Consider the following 26265-nt stretch of genomic DNA (forward strand, 5'->3'; position numbering starts at 1 on the left):
AATGCTATTGCTACTCCTTCCTTTCCTTGATCATTATTGCCTGATTATAACATCCTATACTTATTTAGTAATATCTTACCTGTTTTTATCTTCTTTGTCTCAGTAATGTCAGTTATGTCCACATGGTACTTTTCCAGTTGTTCTGTAAGTTTGATTTCTTTTCAGTTAATAATCCTTATACTGACGGTTCCTATTTTCAGTTCTTCTGATGTGTTTATTTATCTTCTTCTAGATGTTGAGTTGGAGCTTGTTCCAGTAGCTGGATTTTTCGCTGTTTGCCGTGGTTCCCTGATGAAAACAGTAGGGTCCCCTTGTTTAACCACGCCTTGCCCCAGCCAGTACCAAAATGAAATCTCATCATGTTGTACCATTATATGGTGGTTTAAGCCAATAGTACAGTTTGGTCAGCTAAGTCCCAAATTGCCAGCCCATCCTCATTCGTTCAGTACTACCAGTAGATACTTACTAATGGGGTGTACCACGTGAAGGTGAGGATTGGACATTAGGTCAGAAGCCCATGTCAGTTCTCTGCATTCCTGAAATACAATGTAGATGTCTCCTCCCATTATGTGGCTTTGACCCTTAAGCAACCTCTTACAAAACTTAAAGTTTCTTTATTTGGCTATAAAATATGGCTGAATATGTGATATCCTCCCTTTTAAATAATTAAAGGTCATGTTTTACTTTCATATTTATTCTTAATTACAAGATGTTGCAATTAAATTCCTGTAAGTATACAAGACTAGTACAAGGTAGTCTTGTAAGAGGTATAAGAGAGATGAAAATGTGGAAAGAATGCAGCAAATTGTTCATTCTGGTAGACTGTTAAGTGCACAGTTAGTGGCAGAATTAAATGCATATGATGAGGAAGAATTTGGCAGATGGTTTGGGAATGATAAAAATTTCTGCAAAATATTTTGGGTGAAGATAGAAAGCAGCAACAGCTTGATGTTTGTTCTGATCTTTCTTTACAATTAGCTGTTTTTCATAGTTTAATTATAAATAATTAAAGGTCATGTTTTACTTTCATATTTATTCTTAATTACAAGATGTTGCAATTAAATTCCTGTAAGTATACAAGACTAGTACAAGGTAGTCTTGTAAGAGGTATAAGAGAGATGAAAATGTGGAAAGAATGCAGCAAATTGTTCATTCTGGTAGACTGTTAAGTGCACAGTTAGTGGCAGAATTAAATGCATATGATGAGGAAGAATTTGGCAGATGGTTTGGGAATGATAAAAATTTCTGCAAAATATTTTGGGTGAAGATAGAAAGCAGCAACAGCTTGATGTTTGTTCTGATCTTTCTTTACAATTAGCTGTTTTTCATAGTTATTACTAGTAATGAAACTCGATGCTTTCAGAATAATCCTGAAACAAAACACCAAAGCATGTAGTGGAAAACATTATCTTCACCAAGACCAAAAAAAAGTGTGAATGTCAAAATTGCAAATTAAGACATGCTTTTTTTTTCCCCATTTGTAAGGGTATTCACTTCAGATTTATTAATATTATTTAACAGTTCATAACTTATTTTAATCGCATTAACACCAAATGAACTAAATTATAAAAGGATGTTTATTAACTAACTGATATTTCACACAAGCATCCTCAGAGCAAAATATGTTACATTTTACACATGACAGTAAGTGAAACAATTCAAATTGTAATGGATAAAGGATCTAAAGTCCTAGTTTGGCAATCTGTAAAAAAGAAGTATTACAGTTGTGTAAAAGGTGATCTTAGGAAACAGTCTCCCAAATTTTTGTCAAATTAATGCAGCCATACTTTTTTAGGTTAGGAGAGTGCTTCATAGCCATTCTTGATTCTGAAAATAATGTTTCTGACTTATAATGACTTCTATATAGCATATTGTTTTTTTCCCATCTAATCATGTGTGAAGGGGTGTTCAAAGTATGGTCTGCTAGTCCAGACTTGCCAGTTAATAAACATCTTTTTATTATTCGGTTTCATTTGGTGTTGTAATACCATTAAAATAAGTTATAAATAATGTCTAACACCTAAGCTTGTCTATTAGATTGATTATTTAGAAGTATTGGCAAGATTACATGAAGCTATTCTTAGGAAGAGACCTGAACTTTCACTGAACAGTTGAATCATTCATCAGGATAATTAACACCAATAAAAAGCATTCCAGAAGACGAGTTACAAAAATGTTTAGAACAATAGCATCATCATCTTAAGTGCATTGATGCATGAGGAAATTATATTGAAAGTGATAGTAACCATTAGTCTACATGTAAGCAAATATAGTTTTTTTCATGTGTGCATTCCAGCAATTTGTCATATCTTGTACATAATTTTGATGTTGTCTTTTTATATCTGAAGATTTATAAGACTGTCCATAATTAGGGAATTTAGCAATGTATCTTGCACGCTCCTAGTACTGATAATAGACAGCCTTTATCTTTTGGAGGGTTCATAAAGGAATAGAGATTAAATGTTGGTTTATGAACAGTTAGGCCTCCATTAAGCAAGATAGTGGTGTCTCACACCTTGCGGTGAAATCACTCACTCCCTGTTAAAGTGCCTGCTATTATTTTTGGATGGGTTTGATAGTTTTTTAAAAATTTTATCTAAGGTTTGGCTTGTCTAGTCACTATCCATACCCATCAATGAGTCTGGCGTCCACTGATGAGACCTCGATAAAGGTCAAAACTGGTATGGGTGGTGACCATTTCATAATGCATAACAATGTATACCTCCGAAAGGAAGTTTGCTTTGCATTTTAGGTACTAAAGCAACCAATGTGAAGACATCATCCTCTATATACCAGAGGTACCCAAAAATAACCAGAATCTGAACTTGGTATGCATGCATTTTCTAGTTACGGATGATGCCATTAGACATTATGAGTGTGCAGTTTTCCATGCCAGTCTGGCAAATCAATTGTTCTGGCTGATCTTTTGTTAGTGCTTACAAGCAAGTTTGGCAATTTTGTGGACAGACAGTGAACCAACATTTTTATCTCAATGTTTTGAGAAGACTGCATAATAGTGTGCAACAGCCAGAAATGTGGAGTAGGAGATTGGTTGCTGTGCCATGAATGCCCCATTTCACATAGCCTTGTTTGTCCAACAGTTCTTGATGAAAAACAACATGGCAGTTGGTCTCCCTACTCCTGCTCTCGCTTTACTTCCATGGATGAAGAAAACCATGAAAGGGCGGCAATTAATGTGGATGAAGTGAAAGAAAAAGTCTCTGGGGGCCATAAACAGTATTCCAGTTGAACAGCTCTAGAACTATTTCCAGCAGTGTAAAAAAAAATGTTGGGAGAAGTGCATAGACTCACATGAAGAGTACTTTGAAAGAGACTAGAATATGGTATTATAAACTTTAATAAAATTAAAAAAATAAATAAATCAGATTATTTTTGGGTACCTCCTTGTACAAGTGGCCTAGTCATGAAGATATTTTGATGCAAAAACTTTGTTGGCTTACGCTTGGATGAAGGATTAAATAGAACTGTAATTCATGACTTATTTTTTAACTGTATTAACAACACCAAACAATTTTATCAAAGAGATGTTTTATTAACTGCTTATATTTTGCTGAATTTCAACTCAGCATCATCAGAGCACAACACACTTGTACATGCAACAGTGAATGCTGTGTGTTGTGCTCTTAAGATGCTGAGTTGAAATTCAGCGAAATATAAGTAGTTAATACATCTTTTGATAAAATTGTTTTGGTGTTGTTAATACCGTTTTTAAAAAAAAAAAAAAAAAAAAAAAAAGTCATGAATAACCATCAACACCAAAGCTCATCTGTTAGATAGTATAGTAATTTCTTGGTAGTTTTAATTTCATTTTATTTTAGGATTTGGGGCTGTTTAAGCATGCTAAAAAAAAAAAAAACAAATCTAACATGCCACAGCCATGTGACTATTTTGAAAACATTGTCCATGCAGCACAATCATAGATTATGATGGGGGTTATGTAGAACTTAAATGCTTTTTCTTCAAATGTTTCCATGAAAAAAGTATGTTAAGTGTAAGATACTTGTAAATAGAATGCAATATCAAAACTCACTAGTAAGTTTGCTTGGTTTTAATTTTTCTGATGATGATTTGAATTCAATTGAATTTTTGTTGGGCATATGCCCTATGTTAATGATTCTGCTTAGTCTTACAAATAATTTAGCAAAACAATCTCTTATTGAATGAGTTAGAATAGGTTGTTATGCTGACTTTTTTTTTTTTTTTTTTTGTAAGCCATATATGTGTGGATGATGTGGTTATAAAATTTTTGTTATTTGTTACTTTACTTTTTTTTTTATTCTTTTTTACGGGGCAGCAGGATTTCTGTAAGTGACTTTTATGTGGCTTCCTCATAAAAGGTTAATTTGTAAATTTATTGTACATTCTGGTAATATACTTCTGATAGCTATGGTTAAGCTATAGTATTAATACCATGGATGGGCTAAGAATTTTTTTATTTATTTTTTTACATATATCTTTTGTATATTTTATATAAGCTGGAAACTAAGCATTGAACTTTTTTCAAGCCACTTTAGGCCTCCACTAAGTGGTATGTGGTACTTGAAATGTGATATGTTATCTTAAGAGTTAGCGTCTTTTTATTATACTCCTGAATATTCATTATTACAGTGTTGTTTTTCTTATTTGCTGTCATAATGACTATATTTTTAAATTTTGAAGATATTTTAATGCTCGATTGTTTTTCAGCCATAAGATTACTGCCAGGAATCTTAGTTATTTTTCAAATGATACATCAAGGCTAGCAACTTTATTATATTCTCATCCTTGTTTTATTGCTATTCATGGTGTTAGTAGTAGATTTCTTGCTTGGCACACCTTATATGTAATATGAGGAAAACCATTACTCAGAAAAGACTCTACTTTTAAAGTGAAAAGCTGTTCTGAGAAGCAGCTTATGCTAACAGAAACATTCCTGATTTAAACAAATTTGAGTGTAAAAGCACTGCCAGATATCTGGAGGAATCCTCCTAAATCCCAAAATTATATTATACTAGATTATTTAAATTAAAGGGATGTTAAATCCAACATTGTTTTAAAACCGAATAAGAAACTCAAAGATTGGAATCAGAGTTCCATGGCGAATATAGTATAATAAACTATTAAAGTATTGGCAATTACTAGCATGAGCTAATGCAAGTAGTCCTAGTACTTAGTACAAACTCTGGCAACTCGCAGCAAAGGTGGTAAAGTTCTGATCACTATTCTTGGTATTTTCCATAACATAAAAACACATTTCCTAGGAAATGTATGCTGTTATTACATTATGGTGGGAGGTCACTACCCAGACCAATTTCAGCCTTTATTGAGGCTTCATCAGTGAGTAGCTAAACCAAATTAATACCAAAGGGTATAGCGAAAAGAACTTATATACTCTGCTATATACGAGTTGTCAAAACGGTGCCACATTAAGTTACTTAAATATAAAGAGCCACTAGGCTTCATTTTGGCAATATAAACATTATTTAAATTAAGGGGATATTAAATCCCACATTGTTTTAAAACCGAATAAGAAACTCAAAGATTGGAATTGGAGAGTTTCATGCCGAATATTTTTGCTGCGAGTTGCCCGAGTTTGTACTACGTATTAGGACTACTTGCATTAGCTCATGCTAGTAATCGCCGATACTCTCTGATTCCAATCTTTGAGTTTCTTATTTGGTTTTAAAACAACGTGGGATTTAATATCCCCCTTAATTTAAATAATGTTTATATTGCCGAAATAAAGCGGCTCTTTATATTTAAGTAAAAATTATACTATATTAGATTTGATGCCACTTCATTATGCAATCCCTGATTTTCATCAAACCACTGGCCTGTACCTATTCAGTTCTAACTGCCGAGTTATAACTCACCTTGAAATGTGTATCTTGATATGATGTTATGATTTTGAAACCTAAGCACAGATTGATTTTTCAGCTGTTTGTCAAAATAAGATTTCCAATTTAAGACAATTTCTATTGGCCATAACCTAGTTTTCTTCTTCTCCAAATTTACACTTCCACAATTTTTCTTAGCCCTCTTCTCAAGTATGTTTGCTAAATCTTCTCTGCAACAATCAGTAGGGAAATTTCACTATAATTCTCATAGTGCATCATCATCATCTTCCTTATACCCTCTTTTACCTTGTGGTGTTGAGGGTCCATTGATCATCGGACCTCACTCCGTTTACAGGATAAGGTGGTCAGCCTTATGCCCCGGTGTATCCTATGGCCTGTAGTGTTGAGTTCTCAAGGCCAGTTTGCCTGCATTGCGAGATGAAAAACCCCAGAATAAACTGGGGAAAAAACTCTGCTATCCACGCCCAAGACTGGCTAACTTGGCTATGGCTGAGGAAGATCCTTCAGCTCCTCACGTCACTGACGGGAATCGAACCTAGGACACTCCTTCCCCAGGCATATGGTTGCAAAGCGCATAGCCACTAGGCTAACTGCACGGCCTTCTCATATTGGTTATTTCCATTTTTATGTACCATGAGAGTCCTTCACCAATCATCTGGAAAACAATCCTTTGACCAGGCCTTCTGAATTATGCATTCATCCATTGTAAAACATTATGCCTTAATGTTTGAGGATTCTGTTTAAATATTAAGGCAGCTATAGCAGACTTTCCACACTTCAGGTTTATGATGGGTTTTTCTACCTCACATATTTCTACCTTGAATATTTCCTGTGAATGTTTTGTCTTTGCTTGTTTCATTCACGTGTTTTTGAAAGCAGTTACTCCAGACAATCAGAAGATTCTTTAATCTCAAATTTTCATGTCATTTATCTTCTTCAATTCCTTTTACAATATTTTTCCTCCATTTCTAAACTTTTTTAATAGTATTTGGTGTGTTCTTTAATCTTTCACGTATATTATCTTCTGTATTCTTGTCAAAATCTTCCCATGACTTTTGCCTATTTTTACTCATTGCTTTGCTTTCATTTTTTCTGTATTCTTGGGGCATATGCTGACTTATTTAATTCTTAGGAATTTTCACTGTTTTTGTGATTAGCTCTTCAATTTCTTGAGTCCACCCATGGAGTTTTTTTTTTTTTTTTCTATCCTTGCAGACACCTTCCCTACATACCTCTCTGACTGAATTATTATTTTTATTTTCCTTTTCAGTATCTACCACTGAGTAATGTTTTTAAATTCAATTCCCACGAACGTTTTTACAAAAATTTTAATTAATAGACTAAAAAAGGAAATTAAAAATTTATTAAGAGAAAAAACAGGCAGATTTCTGAACTGGTTGCAGAACCATCCATCTTAGAAATATAATCAAACAATGTATATAATTTCAATCCCCACTTTACCTAAACTTCATCGATTTTTCTCTCTATCTACTTCGACTCAGTAGATAGAAACTTTGGAAAATATTAGAAGAATACGGAATACCTAATAAATTTCTCAGCATTATTAAGAAGCAATATTTTCTTATTTTTAATTGTTGTCATATTCTTCTTCTTTATTTTACTTCTTTAGTATCGTATGCAGTTGCACTATTAACTCTAGGCCGCCAATTAATCTAATGAAGAGTGCAAAGTTTGGAAGACAAAGGGACTGCCCTTGGGTAGTGCCAATTCCTTTGTTTCAAACCTGGTGCTAATCCCTTTTCGAATTTAGGAAAAATTTATTTTTTTATGCTGCACCGTCCTACATTCTAGACAAGAGAATAACTCAGTATCAGAGAATTAGCACTCAGCAATGTACACTATTAATTAATTCCTTGATAAGTTCGCTAAGTACTTAAATCATACAAAACTTATATTTCATTGCAGTCGTAGCTACTTTTATGTCCTAATTTCTGCACTTGTTCAGACTTTTATGAGCAGTGCAAAGAGATCAAAATCAGGCAAGTTGTTAGATTAAAAAAAAAAAAAGATTTATTCATCAAACCAGATATATTACAGATAACATTAAATACTAGCTTAGAATCAAAACTATTCTTCAGATTGAATTCAATTAATCAAGTAATACAAATACACCCTTAACATTTCATAACATGTCTCAAAATCTCAATTGAAACTAGATCAGAGTTCCAACTAGGAGCTTAACATTCCAGCCAGTAAACAACACTTCTAATGAATTAACAGACTAAGTGCACCATACAGCATTAACATATTCCTATACAACTTTCTCTTCTAGAACATACGGTTCCCCCTTTTTCTCCTTGTTTTAGCCCTAAAGTCCTTACATTTAATGAGACTTGAATGACTAGAAAGTTTCTTGCGCTAACACGAATTATCCCTCTCAGTACATAAGCTTAATAGAACAAAAATTAACATTACCAGGGACTCTAGAAATACTTGGCCTTTTTCTTTCCTCTATGGAGTGCTTTTGTCTCAATGATCATGTGTCTGCTTGATTTCATCTGTAAGAATCAACTGGTGGGCTTGGACATGACTCGCCTCCTTCGATGTAAGCTACTCTTGCCTGCCGCTATCGGATCAAGTGGTTCATCATATTTTGTCAGTCTGCGCTGTATCTTCTGCAGGGCCAAGGTCTGTACTCGCTGACCTACTGCTTGACCAGTGGGCTGCCTAATGACATGTCTGCATGCTCCTGCAACCTTCCTCGGAAATTTCAGAACTCGAATCCGCAGAACGAAGAAAAAAGCCTTGAGCTGGTGCCGCCAAGCTCTATATATCCCAAGCGCGATGTTTACCTACCTATGTCACGGTCTTCTCCTTTTTTGCTCTCGGCACCTAACTTCTCCAGCACCCAGTGCCACCACTTCTCCTAACGTGCTTCACCAGAAACTTCTAAATGCAATTCAACTCTGGTGCATGTGTTCGCCTCAGGTCTTCAATGCTTAATCCGATTATCTTGCTTGCATTATGACTCAGATATTTACACATTAACACAAGGTTCACATATTTTTAACTCCTGGTAAATTTAACAATGACCAACAACAGTATAATGGATAGAGAAAAATACTTAAATTATAAACATTGGTAATTTACAATTAGTTTTCTGTTCTCTGATGCACAATTATTAGCTCTGGAAATGTTGTTACTTGTTAAATCTGAATGAAATAATTATGGAATAAATTCTTTTTCATTCAGAATTTAACAATGTATAATGATAGCAGGTCTTGCATGGAAGTAGGTGGAAAACTTCTTTATCATTGATTTTTTTATCATTGAAACTGGAGATAGGCAGGGTTGTGTTCTATCTGGTCTATTATTTATAATTTTAATTGATTGGATTATGAAAAACTCAATCATCAAAAGAGAGGAATATGTTGGGACTTTACATCCACACTGGAAGACTTTGATTTTCCTGATGACATAGTACTCCTGTCCTCCAAGTTAAATGACTTACAGCTAAAAACTAATGACTTTGCATGCTGTATGGAAACTGTGGGTCTTCATATAAACAAGAAGAAAACCAAGATTATGTGATTAAATGAAAAATCAAATAAAGAAATTAAGTTAAAAACTGAAACAATTGAAGCTGTTGATACTTTTACATACCTTGGATCAGTAATAAATAAACAAGGTGGCACCAACAAAAATGTTTTACAAAGAATTGCTAAAGCACAAAATTGTTTCAGATCATTAAATAAATTATGGAAAGCATCAAATATTACAAAAACTGGCAACTCTCATCCATTCACCTAAGGACAGATTCACTCCTTTATCTCATCCAGGAGTCTATGAAGTGCCCTGCTCATGTCATCTAGCCTACTACGGACAGACAGGAAGAACTGTGAACACAAAAAATATATCTGCCACTTTCGCTATGGCAAGTCTGGTCTGGTAGACCATGCTTTGGATACTCCTGCACACAGGATCAATTGGAAAAAAAACAAAAGTACTGCACAGAAGCTTCTACAAGTCAGAGAGGTTGTTCCTGGAATCAATAGAAGCCTTAAAACATACTCCAAACCTTAACAAGTATGGCTGTATAAATCTACCGATTTGGGAGACAGACATCCTAAGACCAAATTAATATTATTTTTTATTTTATTTTATTTATTATTTTTTTTTTCATAACATAGATGGCACCTTATTAGGACTTTAGTCTTGTGTTGGACACTACAATTACTTATACTAAGCCCACTGTTACACCAGATTGTGGTGTTTTACATTTGTAACAAACTTTGTTTGTGTGCTCTGAAGATGCTGGATATAATACCAGTGAAATGTTAGCTCTTAAGTTAATAAAATAATTATTTTTTTATTATCTGTGGTCAATCAATACCATTAAAAATCCTGTTTCAACATCAAATATTACAGTTAGAACATCATTACGGTTTAGATTTGGTCTGTGAAGTAGGGCTTCAGTACTTTCTTTATGTAAATTATTATTATTATTATTATTCAGGCCTCCAAGGAGTCAAAAGACTCATCGAGGGAGGTCCTTTCTAAGACAAAGTCTGTCAAGACTCATCGAGGGGAGGTCCCCCCCTGAGAAACACAAAGTTTATCATACCACTCTTTAAACCCACTGACTGTTCTCGCTCCCACCACTCCATCAGGCAATGCATTCCACGGCTCAACCACCCTCCACACAAAGAAACCACTCCTTACCCTCTTGCTCACAGTTTCCTTTCGTAACTTCCAGGGATGGCCTCTTGTCATCACTCCTTCCCGCTGATCAACCAAGCGAAAGAACTCCCCAGTGTCAACCCTGTAACCACCTCTCAACAGTTTAAAAGTCTCAATCATATCACCTCTCCTTCTTCTGTCCACCAAACTCTGCAGTCCACATTCTCTCAGCCGATCCTCATAACTATCCTTGTACAGTCCTGAAACCATCTTTGTCATCCGTCTTTGTATCCTTTCCACAGTTAATTTATCCCCTTCAAATCCTGGGGACCAAATCTGAGAAAACAATAGTCCAAGTGTGGTCTGATCAGAGACTTATACAACGGAATGATAACCCTCTTATCTCTGCAGGTCAGTGTCCTTCTCATAATAGCAGCAATCCTCTGTGTTACCATCACCACCTTTGCAATATGTCCCCTAAACTTCAGGTTTCTATCAATCATCAACCCCAGATCTCTTGTCTCCCCTACTTCCTCCAGTATAACTCCTCCCAGAGAGTATGCAGCATCCCATCGATGTTTCCCAAACCTCAAGACCTTACATTTTGCTGCATTAAACTGACACCCCCATTCATTTGCCCATCTATCTAGCTTATTTAAATCCTTTTGCAGGGCTACCACATCTGCACTATTACTAATAATCCTTCCCAGCTTCGCATCATCCGCAAACAACTGAATATCCCCCTGCAATCCACTGGCTATGTCATTGATATAAAGGTTAAACAATATAGGTCCTAGTACTGAGCCCTGTGGGACCCCACTTGTAACCCTCTGCCTCCTGGAAACTGCTCCACCATACACAACTCTCTGATACCTATCAGACAGCCAATCCTGAATCCAGTTGACCAATCTGACATCCAGGCCCATGTGCTGCAACTTAAATATCAGCTTATCATGGGGCACCCTGTCAAATGCCTTCGCCAAGTCTAAGAAAATTGCAGTATATGCCTTTCCCTCATCTGATGCTCTTGTAACTTTATTATAAAAGGCTAGCATATTGCTAAAACAAGAGCGTCCTTTCACAAATCCATGTTGATTCTCACAGATAACATTACCCTCATCTGCCCAATGCTGTACACGGTCCCTCACTACTTTCTCCAAGATCTTAACAACTACTGATGACACACAGACTGGCCTATAATTAGACACTTCCAGTCTGTTACCACCCTTATGCAATGGCACTATCTTACCTTCCTTCCATTCCCTGGGCACCTTTGCCAAAGCCAGACTTTCATTGAAAAGCCACGTTAAAGGTATTGTCAATTCCCTAGCACATTCTCTCAAAACTCGTGGCGAAATACCATCCAGTCCCACAGCTTTACTGACATCCAGAGTACTCAGTATCTGAAACACACTCTCCTCCTGTACCTCCAGACCTCGTACCAGTCCTATCCCTCTAGCATTAAAACTGACTCCTCTAGGATGAAATACTCCAATAAAGTGTTCATTGAACAATTCCACTATGTCCTCTGCATCAGTCACTCTATTCCCATTTTTATCCCACAATATTATTCTTCCACAGTCATTTCTCCTCCTACTGGCCACATAGCTAAAAAAATTCCCTAGGATTTTCTTTGGATCTTAGGGCCAATCTCCTCTCATATTCCAGTTTCGCTTTCCTTACCACACGAGTCACTCTTCTGGCCTGTGTTTTATATTCCTCATGCATCTCTTCACCTGTCTCCTTATATCTCTTCCATAGCCTCTTTTTCGCATGCAATTCCTGTTTAATATTGTTTGTCATCCACTTTACTCCAAATTGTGTCCTCTTCTTCACTCGTGGTATACAACTTACCATTGCTGATAACAAATATTCTTTCACAATTTCCCACGCACTGGTGATATCCCTGCCTTCCAATTCCTCCCTCCATGAAACTTCCCGAAGTTGACGTCTAAGACTATTATAATCACCTGCCTTATAATTCCACATAAGTTCCCGTCTCTTTGATACTCCTGCATGTCTATTCATTTTCCAAGTCAAAACCATATGGTCACTCTCTCCAACTGGTGGGAGAGACGTCAACTCAGTTATTATCAACTCTTCTGATGCTATAACCAAATCCAAAACTCTTGAACCTCTTGTTCCCTCTGTTACATGTTGCCTAATACATTTGTCCCTCAAGAATTCTAGAAATTCCATTCCCCTATTGCTAAATGCATCTTCCTCTCTCCAATTTATACTACTGAAGTTAAAATCTCCCATAACAATCATTCTTCTTGCACTTGCCAAACTTAGCTGTCTAAACATCTCCTGATCCCCATCCTCTGTGCTCCTGGATCTGTAGCAACACCCCACTAAATATCCTGTCTTGCCTACCTCTACCTCACACCATAAGCTCTCAAAATCATTTGTCTCACTTCCTTCCAAATTCTCCACTCTTAGAGGACAGAGGTCATCACTTATCATAAGCAGCACCCCACCACCACGCTTTCCCCTCCTATCCTGGCGAAAAATGCTATACCCAGCGACTTCTATATCTGTTTTTATATCCCCTTCTGTCAACCACGTCTCAGTGATCGCAATAATTTTTGGCCAGGCTGATGCTATCTGCGCCACCAATTCCTCTCCCTTATTCCGGATACTCCTGGCATTAGTATACAGCATATAAATGCCATTGTTTCTATACCCAGCATTATCCCTTCTAGACTCCACTGGGCTCAGTGTTACCTGACATTGTCTCCCTTCTCCCAAGTATCCATTCCCACAAGAGGCCACCCCTGCTATCATCCTCCCTGGGACACACTGACTCGTTCAGAACAGCAATCTCTCCAGATGCCTACGTCCTTCCTCATTCAAATGTAAACGGTCTCTCGCAAACAACTCCTCTCTTTCCTCAAACGCACTCCAAGCATCCACATATACCAGTCCTCTCTTGTCACACATTCTCGCTATTATGCCATTCAATATCACCGCTCTTCTGCTCAGCTCATCATTATCATACCTAGGCAACACGCACACTATTTTTCCTCTCTCTGTCTTCTTCCGTACAGTCTCAAGCAAAAATCTCATATCTCTCGCTGCCCGACTTACATTGCCACTCAAGTCATTCGTTCCTACCATCACAATCATCTCATCCACCCTTTCACTTCTCTTAATTGCCATAGCCACCCTTTCTATTGTTCCTCCTGGCAAACACTCCTCACGCATCCTATCTTGAACACCACGGATCATTGAGTCACCATACATTATACCTCTTACCATTCCATCGCTCCTATTGTTTCCATTCTCTCCTCTTCTTTCATTCCCATACCTCTCTCTTCTACTGTTTCCATTCTCTCCTCTTCTAGCACTCCCATACATCTCTCTCATTCCCTCTCTCCTACTGTTTCCATTTTCTCCACTTCTAGCACTTCCATATCCCTCTCTCATTCTGTCTCTCCTACTACTGTTTCCATCCGCTCGTCTTCTAGCATTCCCATACCTCTCTCTCATTCCATCTCTCCTACCGTTTCCATTCTCTCCTCTTCTAGCACTTCCATATCGCTCTCTCATTCCGTCTCTCCTACTTTTCCATCCTCTCGTCTGCTAGCATTCCCATACCTCTCTCTCATTCCCTCTCTTCTACCGTTTCCAATCTCTCCTCTTCTAGCACCCCCATACCTCTCACTCATACTCCTTAAATTCTCTCTCTCTCCTACTCTGATTCGCCTTGCATTCATCTCTTCCATTCTCCTAATCTTATCTTTCATACTTCTGCTCTCATTCACTAGACATTCCACCTCCTCTTTCAACTCATCTATCTCCCTCTGCAGGTCAGTCACTCTTAATCTAAATTCACTCTTCCAAACAAAACCATCTCCTAAACTTCCACAGTCACTCACACCTTCCACACTATCAACCATTATTTTCTCATTCTCTCCTATCATACTACTTGTCTTCCTACATTCATTCTCCGTTCCTGGAGCAACAAAGTCGGATATCGATATATCTAATGTACTTATTTCCTCCAACTGCCTGCATTTTGCGCACATACGCTCTCCACTCTCTTTAACAAGCCACATATGTAATTCCCTAGAAGCATACATGCCGCAAGTACTGCATGCCACAAAGTCCCTTATGATATTGCTAATAATTGAGTTCTTAAATGGCGGAGGAAGCGTTACGCCACTTGCGACTGCTGCTGAATCCACCATCATTCCTTACTGCCGAGTAGCGTAATCCTTAATATTATTCAATTAATAAATAAGAGGGGAAAAAAGTACAAACATCAGAACATTTAAGTACTAATATAATTAAATAAAATGAAATATAACTAAATACAGTAACTTAGCTTCGTTTTGTCTTCCACCGTTACGCGTTCGATTCTGACGGTACCAACATATATTATATCGCGACAGCAACTAACCTCCGAAAAACAACCACTGAAGTACACTCGTATTCAGAGAAACAATTCGGCACTCAAAAACGTTCATGTTTATATAAAGATCTATGTAGAAGTGAAAATAAAGTGAAAAGAATATGGCTCTGAAACTTGGAAACTTGCCAAGGCACAAAGTCTATCCAAGTCGATAGATGAAGAGATTTGCCTAAGAAGATGGAAATGGACTGGACATGTGCTTCACATGAGGATAAACAGAATTCCCCAAGTAGCACTGAGTTGGTTTCCAGAAGGGAGACTCGCCCAAAATTAACTTGGAGAAGAATGATGGAATCTGAAATGAAGGAGGAGATGGGCAAGTTGGGCAGAAGCAAGAGCAGCTGCAAGGGACAGGGGCAGATGGAAAATCAGCATTGTAGCCTTATGTGCTATGATGATGATGATGAATATTTGTATATTTGAATGTATAATTCACTTCTGAAAGCTGTTTAACTTAGCTTTTTTTTTTTAATTTTCTTGCATGTTTTTCTTTTGAATATGAAATTCATTTTTATCCTACTCAAAACTGAATTGTAATTACCTCCTTTTGCTAATCCTTTGAATACTCAATGTTGTCTCAAATAGCATGAAGATATTGCTATAAGTAGTAACATAGCCAGTGATCTGTTCTTATTTCTTGTCTTCTTTGCACATAAATTTGTGGACATTAATCAGATGGTGATAGTTCATTCACCTAAATATTGTAGATAAGTGAAACATGATTGGGTGAGAATGACATCCTAATTGAGAGTATAAGTTATTATCGAATAATGATATTTTATACTTAGTACCTATCGTACATCTCCTTAAACCTGTTCACTGTTGGGGTGCTTAACATCTCTGGCAGTCCATTCCATTCATTCTCTACTTTCCAAATAACTAAACAAACACACATAATAATCACAATAATAAGTTTTAATAAGTAAATATTTCGTCCCAAGTATCTCAGGACATCGTCAGTACAGTTAATTTAAACAATACTAGGAATAACATACAATTAGGGCACATGATTACAATGGAATCCCAATATGCGTGCAGTAGTGTGTTATAGAATTAAATTAAAATATATCTGGAGGGGAAAAAAAAAGATTACATTAAAATAAGATATAAAAATTATTTTGCACAATTTCGTATGACAATTTCCCATACTTTGCAAGAACGTCATTACGGTTTAGATTTGGTCTGTGAAGTAGAGCTTCAGCACTTTCTTTATATAAATGTTCATCTTTATATAAAGATCTATGTAGAAGTTTGGTCTTTTCCCAATGGATCGTATGGTTTGGGTTTTCAACTCTGTGTTGTGCAAGCCAGATTTCTGTGGTTTGATAAGACGGATACGGTCTTGATGTTCCGAAATGCATTTATGAACAGATCTACCTGTCTGTCCATAGTAAGACAATTTACAGGAGCATGGAACCTCGTACATGCCAGGTGGCATCAGAGGTGAGAGTTTGTCTTTAGAAGGTAACAAGTTATAGATCTGGTTGATTGGTTTGTAGGTAGTGGCAAGCTTGTATTTCATAATTTTTGAAAGAAATTTGGAGATGCCTTTGAGATAAGGTATGGGAATCCTATGGGCTTGTTCTTGTCTAAGTTGATGTGTGGGGAAGTGACTGATGATTGCATTCATTTAGTATGGCTGTAATTTTGATTATTTCAATTCTTAGGTTTAGAGATTCTTCAGAGGAGCAGAATCTGTGTGCTCTGGTTACTAATGATTTAATGATGCAAATTTTTGAGATGGATGATGAGCAGAAGAATTGTGAATGTAGCTACATTCACAATGCTCATCTAAAAATTTCAAAAATTTGGCATCATTAGTAATCAGAGCACACAGATTCTGCTCCACTGAAGAATCTCTAAACCAAGAATTGGAAATAATCAAAAATACAGCCATACTAAATGGATACAATCTTAAAACAACTCAAAAAATCATCAGTCACTTCCCCACACATCAACCTAGACAAGAACAAGTCCATAGGATTTCCATACCACAGGAACAATAAATTTTATAGACACTTGGTTTTTTTTAAAGGGTGATGTGGAGGTTTTGTTATGTTGCCAGACGGGAAGATCAGGGGAAATTCGTATGAAACAACATCAAAAAAAGAAGAGAACTGCCATAATAACATCTAACAAACTATTTTGCTCCACTGAAGAATCTCTAAACCAAGAATTGGAAATAATCAAAAATACAGCCATACTAAATGGATACAATCTTAAAACAACTCAAAAAATCATCAGTCACTCTTCCCCACACATCAACCTAGACAAGAACAAGTCCATAGGATTTCCATACCACAGGATGCCACAGGAACAATAAATTTTATAGACACTTGGTTTTTTTTAAAGGGTGATGTGGAGGTTTTGTTACGTTGTCAGACGGGAAGATCAGGGGAAATTCGTATGAAACAACATCAAAAAGACGTTCAAAAAAAGAAGAGAACTGCCATAATAACATCTAACAAACTATTTTGAGTAATTTCTCATTTCTTGCGTTTTAAACTTTTGGATATGGAGAAAGAAATGAACGTGGAAAGATGCTTCTGGAATTTGCCACGGATAACAACCTGATGATTTGCAATACCAAATTCCAACATAAAGATTGTCGTAAATGGATGTGGTGCTCCTTTGATGGCAAACACAGGAATATGATCGACCTAATATTAATAGACCAGAAATGGAGAACCTCAGTTCAACACTGCAGATCAAGGAGCTGATATCGATTCGGACCACAGCTTAGTGATTGCGAATATAAGACTAAAACTGAAACAGAAGTACAAAGGAAAGTTCCAAAAAGCTAGAGACATCTCAAAACTAAATGAAGACAGGCTAAGAACAACATATCAGAACATATTGGAAACTAAGCTTAAGACCCTAAGTGAAAAACAAGATATAAATACAAGAGCAGAACGACTGACTTCAGTGCTAAAAAAAAGCAGTAGGAAAAGTAATTCCTGAAAGAGAAAAGATCAACAAGAAATGGATAACTCAGGAAACCCTAAAATTGGTACAAGAGAAAAGAGAACTGAAACTTAAAAGAGATAATTCAGAGGCAACAGATGAGTTATACCCTCAAAAATGCAATGGAGTACGGAAAGCAAGATCTGATAAAGCTAAATGGTTGGAGGACCAGTGCAAAGATATTGAACAGTACTATGGAGAACACAAAACTAGAGAGGTCGACAAACATTATAAGAAATGTCAATAGGAAGTGGCAAACAAGATCCGTAGCAGTCAAAGATGAAAATGGTAAAGTATTGATGGACAAGACAGAAATCATACACAGATGGACAAGATATTGCAGTGAACTATATAAAAATCAACTAAATGATACTGTACCAGAAGTAATCAAAGAACTAAAAGTAATCTCTCCACCAGCAGAGATCTTTGAAAATGACATCTTGGAAGAGGAGGTGAATAAGGCTATAAAACATCTCAAGAACAACAAGAGTCCTGGAAATGACAACATAATAGGCGAGATGCTAAAATATGGGAGAGAATCAGTTGTAAAAGAAATACATAAGCTATGTAATGAAATATGGAGATCAGGGTATGCCCCCGAAGAGTGGAAAAAAATCGGTCTTGGTTGTTCTTCATAAGAAAGACGGTGCTTTAGAATGCACCAATTACAGAACTATTGCATTAATGAGTCATCTTGGCAAAGTACTGATGAAAATACTAACAGAACACCTGAAGGGGAGCATATGGAGGCACATCTTCTGGATGAGCAAGCCCGATTTCGACAAGATCAAAGTACAGTGCAACAAATATTTGCTAAGACTAATAGCAGAGAAAGCTCGCAGAAAGAACAAAAAGATATATTGCTGTTTCGTGGACTTCCAAAAAGCATTTGATAATATTGACCAAAATATAACATGGGCTGGCTTGGAATCCTATGGTGTGGACAATAAATTAATCCGCCTGCTAAAAGATATAAACAGCCAAGCACAAGCAAAAATCAGAATAGCAGGTGAGACTGGAGATTGGTTTGCCACTAGTCAAGGCACAAGACAAGGGGACCCAATATCACCAATCATCTTCATCACACATCTGGGAAGAACACTAGATAAAATTAAAGAAGGTGGAGGCATTTCAAATGGCATGAGAATAAACTACCTCTGCTTTGCAGATGATATCGTCCTGATTGAAGAAGACGCAGTAAGGCTGGAACAGACATTGCAAACACTATATACAGAAGGAAAAAGATATGGACTAAATGTCAACTTTGAAAAAACTAAAACACTGATATTCAGACAACAGGAGTTACTGAAGAGAGTTACGATAGACAGATTTCAACTGGAAAATGTAGAACATTTCACATATCTTGGATGCCGCATGACTTGGACCCCAAAAAAGAGATAAAAATTAGAATAGCCAGAGCAACAACTATTTTAAAAGCCATGGATAAAATATGGAAGAGCCGAGTTATAAAGATGCAAACTAAACTGCACATTAAACCTGTATCTGAAAGGAGGATATTGGCATTTGAGAGGAAGTGCTATAGAAAGATCTTGAGAATAAGCTGGATACAGAAAGTGAACAATGAGGAAATCTACAGACGAATACAACCAAGAGAAAACCTGATCCATATTTCCATAAGTCAAAATACTAAATTAGTTGTATATAAGACAGTGTTCAAACCAATTTTAACTTATGGATTTGAGAGGGGTTAGAAATAAAACACTTGATCAAAGACTTGACACCTCTGATATGAGAGTCTGAGAAGGATTAGTGAAGTGAACAGATGTATCAATGGCAGTATCATATTAAAAATTAGGATATTAGGGAAGAACTTGCCATTGTTAGCTTTCACGAATGTGTTAATAGAGCTAATCTCAGGTGATATGGTTATTTAAAAAAAATGGAAGAGGAAAGATTAGCAAAAGAAATGTTCTTTGCCAGGTTGGCAGGAAATAGGTCCAGAGGAAGGCCAAGATGTAGATGGATTGATACAGTAAAAAAGTACTTTAAAAGACAGAAATATAAGATCTGATAATATTGGAATCTTCACAGATAGCAGATTAATTTGGAGAAAAACTGTTGTTGAAAGTTAGTAATGGTATAACTTTTTCATGTACTGCTATCTGCATTATCCTGTACACCCCCTGAGAGTACATATTTGGAATATGATGATGTTATGGAGATTGGAATGAGAATGTAGGTTATTTTTTAGAGAGGATAGTGTAAAAATTATAGAAACAGGAACAGAGACCTATAGATTTATCTGTAAGCATTTTCTTTCAAATGGCAGATGACTACCAGAAGATTAAAATCTAGAATGCTTCTGATATAGTTTTTAAAAGATACAGTAGTACAATTTGGAAACGGTGACTTCCTTGAGTAATTTGGTCTACTGTTCTCTTTATCTTGAGATTGCTTTGATAGATGAAGACAGAGTGCATTTGTTTCAAGACAAAAGGATTTTTTTTTTTTTTTTGATATTGCAGATAAGAAAAATTGTATTCAGACAGAAAAAAAAAAGACCGATTTCATCTGCATGAAAGTATTGTACAGCTGATGACTAGCAATGTGACACTCATTAGTCATAGATCAGATTAGATAGTAGATAAAATGAGTTGGATAAGTGATCGGCTATAATCAAATTGTGTATGGAAAAGCAGTATTCCAAAAGAGGAATATCACTAGTGGTATCACAGGAATTTGTTTTGGGGCCATTATCATTTAACATCGAGCCTCTGTGGCTCAGTATAGATGAAGCCCTTTGGTCAGAAAGAGACCTGGGTTCGATTCTCGCCCAAGACATGAGGAACCTTTATTTGGTCTCTTTTGACTGAAGGTGAGTTAGCTCATATGGAGGTGGGGGTTTCATCTGGAAACTCGGGTGTTTTGTCCCCCAAGAACAGGCAAACTGTCCCCGTGAACACATGCATTTACAGACAGGACGCACTGGGGCATAGGGCTAACCACTTTATCTTCGAAGCAGTCACAGTTTCAAATCTAATAGGCCATGCCTAATATGAATGTAACAGGCCACTAGGCCTAATATACGTATGAGGAGGATTATTTAACATTAATGTTATCGAGATGTGTTTAACGAGATATGAAGATCTTTGTAGAAACTGAACAGTGAGCCCGCAGATACTGCATCTTTATAGGACCTGAATAGACTGCATTGAGAGCAAGTGAGTGGAGTTGTATGTTCAGTGTTGCAAAGTGTAAAGTTTTGATATTTGGTAGGCAAGGATGGGATACAAAGTGTACATTTGGTGGAAATATTTTGAGAGAGGTAGATATGAGAGATCTGGGAGTGGTAGACAAGGACCTGACATTTAAGGTTTACATAGTTGCGTAGTCATCAGATTATGGAATGATAAGGAGGATTTTGATATATAGAAGAGTAAAGAGGTTATTGTTTTATTGTATCAAGCTTTAATCAGGCCACTTATGTATTGTTATGCACCTGGGTTTTAATAGGAATGTGGATATATTAGAAAAGATCTAGAGATAATGGACTAATTTGGTGGTCTGTGAAATGTGAGATATGAAGACAGATTGAGATAAGGAATACTGTCTGTAGAGTGTCATGAATAAGAGGAGAAAGAGGAGAGGAGATTTGATTGAGATATAAATTAGTACAGGGTTATTTTCTAGATTAATGTGGAAAAGATTTTTCATAGAGTAGGGGGAGCTAGGGATAGAACAAGAAGCCATTCCTAGAAACTGTACAAGAGAGGTGTGAGTAAGGGATGAGGAGCAGGCCCGTTGCATGGAGAATAATAGTTCATGAGTAGAATATGTTGTTTGAGAGTATGTATGGTGGGGTCAGAAATGTTGAATGAGTTTCAGGTATGGTTCGGTGAGTTCTCTGTTGACAGTGGGACCTCTGATGAATCTTTTGACTCCATATATCCTCTATATATCCATAGAAATGATATTACTTGAATGTAGTAAGAACATGTTTTCCAAGAGGGAGAGCCTGTGATCTCCATATGAGACTAAGTAGCTTTCAGTTGAAAAGCCCTTATATATGTTGCTTGTATTGCAGATGGAATTTGGATATTGTTTTTTCACGAATTTTAACAACGATACACAAATGCAATGTTGAAAAGAAATTTGGTGGAGGCTTGAAAATATTTAAACTAAAGTGCATTGCATTGTGCTATGTGTGATTAATTCAATGTATAAAATGTTAATATTTTCCTTTTATAATTGATAAAGCATGAAAATACTTATTGTCACTGTGAATCTTTTTTAGGTTTCATCCTACTGAATTTTCACTTAGAGGTTTTCCATTCTTCTTCTGTGTATCGATTTACTGCTATGAAGTAAGTGTGCTCTTATCAGTCTTAACTGTTTCAATTAACGCAATTTAACTTCAGAGTTTTCATTGAAAATGTTACATTTTGATATGCTTATATGAAAAGAAATTAAATCCAGAATTTCACGGGTACTAATATTATTGTATTCTGTGATAATAATAAATAAAAGGTAATCAAGTATTTTGAGCAGTGCATACAACCATGAGTATTCGAAATATTGAATATCATCCTCTACCATATCTGACATTCAGATGATTGTGAAGCAAAGGTTGTGCAGATAAACAACATTTGAAAACAGTAGAGCTTCAAAGACTAATTTGATGGGCCGGCCTGGTTGGCCGAGTGGTTAGCGTATCCGCTCTCCAGCCAAGAGGCTGCTGGTTCGTGTTCTGCCCAGACATGGATGTTTGTGATCATCTTCCACCTTCATACATTCATTCATACATAGTTAAGAAATTATGGAGACACAACACACCTGTTAAAATAATTACTTTACTTAATATTAGGAAAGTAACTTGATATTTCGAACCTCTGTGTTGTGAGATCATCATCAGGAAAATACATATGTATAAGATCCAAGCTACATGCTACAGAATTCTATAAAGGTAAAATGAATCTAACTGCTTATTAAATCTTTTACCTAGCCTCTTGTGGAAAAACAAATTAATATTAAATTTAAAAAAATTATAGATTAAAAAAAATTTCAAAAACCGATAAGTATAAAAATAAATTAAAAAATCCAATTAAAATAAATAAAAAATAAACACATACAATATTTTTAAACAATAAATAAATTAAAAACAGAACTACATTAAACATTTTTTAAGTCCTCTCATATTGAGATTTTCTTCTGGTTGCTATATGGGTTGCAGATGGGTCCTCCACATTCTTGGAATGATTAATCCGTCATTTTTGTTCAGGTTTGGATAGTGTTTTAGCATTTCACATAACATAATAATATAGGTTTCTTTGAATTTTCTTGCAAACCAGGTTTTGGTATCTTGTAGGGACTTGTGGTGCCTTTCCAGTCAATTCTATGGTATATTTGTAGTGCGTGGTCTGATATGCCTGTATTACCATAATGGAGGTATAATGTGTTAATTTGTGTTTGTCTTTTCTGATCAGGATCATGCTTCCTGTTTCCCATATGTAGGGTATATTACCTGTACATAGGATTTTTGTAAAACCCTGGGGTGGGCCAGGTATGGAAGAGGATCTTTGGAAGAACTGAGTAAATTTTTTAATTTTGTTGGGGTTTTGAAGGTAGTCTTGATGTTGTATTTATGTAGTGTTCTGTCTAGTTTTTCTGAAATGCTTCTAACATATTATGGCTATGATATTCTTGTAATTTTTTTTTTTTTTTTTAGTGATTTTATGGAGGATCTTGTGAACTGTTTTTTTTTTTTTTATTGTAGCCATTTTTTACAAATGTGTGGTTAATAATTTTAAATTCTTGTTTTAGGGCTTGTTCATTTGAGCAAATTGTTAATGCTCTGTATTGCGGTAGACAGAGAAGGAGAGACAGCCTGAAAGAAATGTCACAAGTGAGTCTAGAAAAGGAAGAGAGTTGTTTTCGATTTCAATGATGAATTGGATACACTTTGTGTTCTTTGTTCAGGTGGCTAAGGAATGTATTTAATGTTTCGCGGCCATGGAGCCAAACGGCGAAAATATCATCGATATAACTGAACCAGACTTTGACCTTTAAGCTGGCTGAATCTAGAGTTTGTTGCTCTCTTCCATGTAAAAGTTAGCTATTGAAGATGGGGAAGTGGTGAGCCCATGGCTGTACCTTCTTTTTGTAGGTAAAAATTGTTTTGCCACAAAATACCCGGAGCAGAGTAAGTGGGCAAAGAGGACCCGTGATGTCAGGTGGAAATATGTTCTGTAGGAGAATAATAGTATCGTTGATAGGGATATTGGTGAAAAAAGGCAGTTATGTCAAAGCTGACTAATAAATCGTGTGATGGTTTTAATTTTATTTATGAAGTGTTGTGTATTTTTTATGTAGGAGGGGGAATGACCTATCAACTCCTTGAGTGTGGCTGCTAATTTCTTGGCTAAGTGGTAATTAGGGCTGTCGATTCCTTCAACTATCAGATGTAGTGGCATGTTTGTTTTGTATATTTTCGGCAGGCTATAAATTCTGGGAGCATGGGCATAATGTGGTACAAGTTTTTTGGTTGTTTCCTCTGGCCATGTGATGACCGACTTGATTAATTCTGTTGTTTTCTTTTTGATTCGTTTTGTGGGGTTGTAGTTCACCATTTGGTACGTGTTGTGTTTGGATATCATATGGTTCATTTTTTATAGGTATGCTGTCTGATTGTGGACAACGGTAGCATTACATTTATCTGCTTGTGTGATTATGATGTCTTTGTTATTTTTTAAGGATTTGATGGCCAATTTTTCTGCTTTGATTAAATGTGTTTAATATGTATGCTGTTTCTATCTGTATTTTGTCTGCTAAATTGGAGGGGAGGGATCTTATAAGACATCTTTCAATATGATAAATGAAATCTAACTTGTTAACTGACCTTGGTGCAATGACGTAGTTCAAACCTTTTTCTAGCAGTGAGAGTTTTCCTTGGTTAAGGTTGTAGCTCTATTTGTTAATAACTTGGCTGTGGTGCGTTGGTGGTTGGTTGCTCCTGACTTTGCTTTTGGGTGATTGGTTGCACCTTGTATCGTTGGTTTGCAATTGTCTGTTCTTCTGGATATGGGGGTCCTGATAGTCTGTTGCTTTCTTGTTGTTTTAATGCTTGTAATTTGGCTATTAGTTTTTCTTTGTTCTTAAGTAATATGTGCTTGGCCGAGTCGTCTGTAATCTTGTATAAAATATTCCAAATATCGGGGTTAATGTAGCTGGATAGCTCTAATTTTTGTTGTAACACATTAGCTTGGGTAACTGCTAAGTTTTTGCAGGCCTCGTGGATCTGTCCTTTTAACAAATCTCTTTCCAAACTGGCATAAATACGGAGTGTTTTAGCTGAAGTGAACTTCTGTTTTAGCTTAATGCAGTTAAGTACCCAAGCCAATGTGTTGCAACAAAAATTCTGTTTAGTTCTGTTTTTAATTTATTTATTGTTTAAAAATATTGTATGCATTTATTTTTTTATTAATTTTAATTTAATTGGAATTATTAATTTATTTTTATACTTATCAGTTTTTGAAATTAAATTTTTTTGTAATCTATAATTTTTTTAAAATTTAATATTATTAATTTAGTTTTTCCAAAAGGGATTAGGCTAGTAGAAGATTAATAAGCAGTTAGATTCATTTTACCTTTATAAAGTGCTGTAGCATGTAACTTGGATCTTATATGTATTTTCCTGATGATGACCTCGAAACAGAGGTAAAAACATCAAAAGTTACTTTCCTAATATTAAGTAAAGTAATTATTTTAACACGTGTGTTGTCTCCATAATTTCTTAACTATGAATGCTGACCACCGTGTAACCATAAAAGAAAAAATTCATTCATACAAATGAATAAACACTTTCCCAAGATGGAGTGGATCACCTTGGGAGAAATAGATCCAACCCTCCTGGAATGGGAGAGGCCTTTACCCCAGCACTAGGAAAAAGTTACAGCCTGAAAAAAAAAAAAAACACTTCAAAGAGCATAGCAGGTTGGCCATATTCAACTTAATAGAATACATTCAAAAATATGTGAATGTAATGTTGCTTGTATTGTATTGATATTATACTACTAAGACCAGAGTCATCTTCTTCTCTTCAAGGAATTAGGCATTTGCCTGTTCCTGCTTCATTAGTCTTCCCATGTTACAGCTGGTCTTCCTTTCTCTCTCTCTCCCCCCCCCCCTTTGGTCTATATTTATCCACCTTTTTTTGTAGCTGATAACTTTCAATCCTAAATAGATCTTCTTTCCATTTCTCTCTCTCTATATTCCTTAATCTTTTCATTTATGTTGTAAATATATAGCTCTTTTTTGATGTCTTCATTTCTTATGTGGTTCAAATTTGTACATTCTTTAATTGTTCATGAGTTTCATCTTTCTTTTTAACAGTCCATTTTTCTGAACATATAATAGACTGGGAATGGC

At 36.0% G+C, this 26265-nt stretch overlaps 1 protein-coding gene across 2 annotated transcripts in view; it reads left to right on the forward strand.

The window, feature by feature from the left end:
- Nucleotides 1-26265, forward strand: part of LOC150099954 (uncharacterized) — a 257685-nt gene that overhangs the window by 109292 nt on the left and 122128 nt on the right. For both annotated transcript variants that reach the window (XM_090402731.1, XM_090402732.1), the window contains one exon: nucleotides 22136-22205. In XM_090402731.1, the coding sequence (XP_090258857.1) occupies nucleotides 22136-22205 (70 nt within the window). The remainder of the gene's footprint in view (nucleotides 1-22135; nucleotides 22206-26265) is intronic.

Source organism: Typopeltis vanoorti, chromosome 13 (genome assembly GCF_054136105.1).
Source record: "Typopeltis vanoorti isolate ZY-2024b chromosome 13, IOZ_Tvanoo_1.0, whole genome shotgun sequence".
NCBI lineage: Eukaryota > Metazoa > Arthropoda > Arachnida > Uropygi > Thelyphonidae > Typopeltis > Typopeltis vanoorti.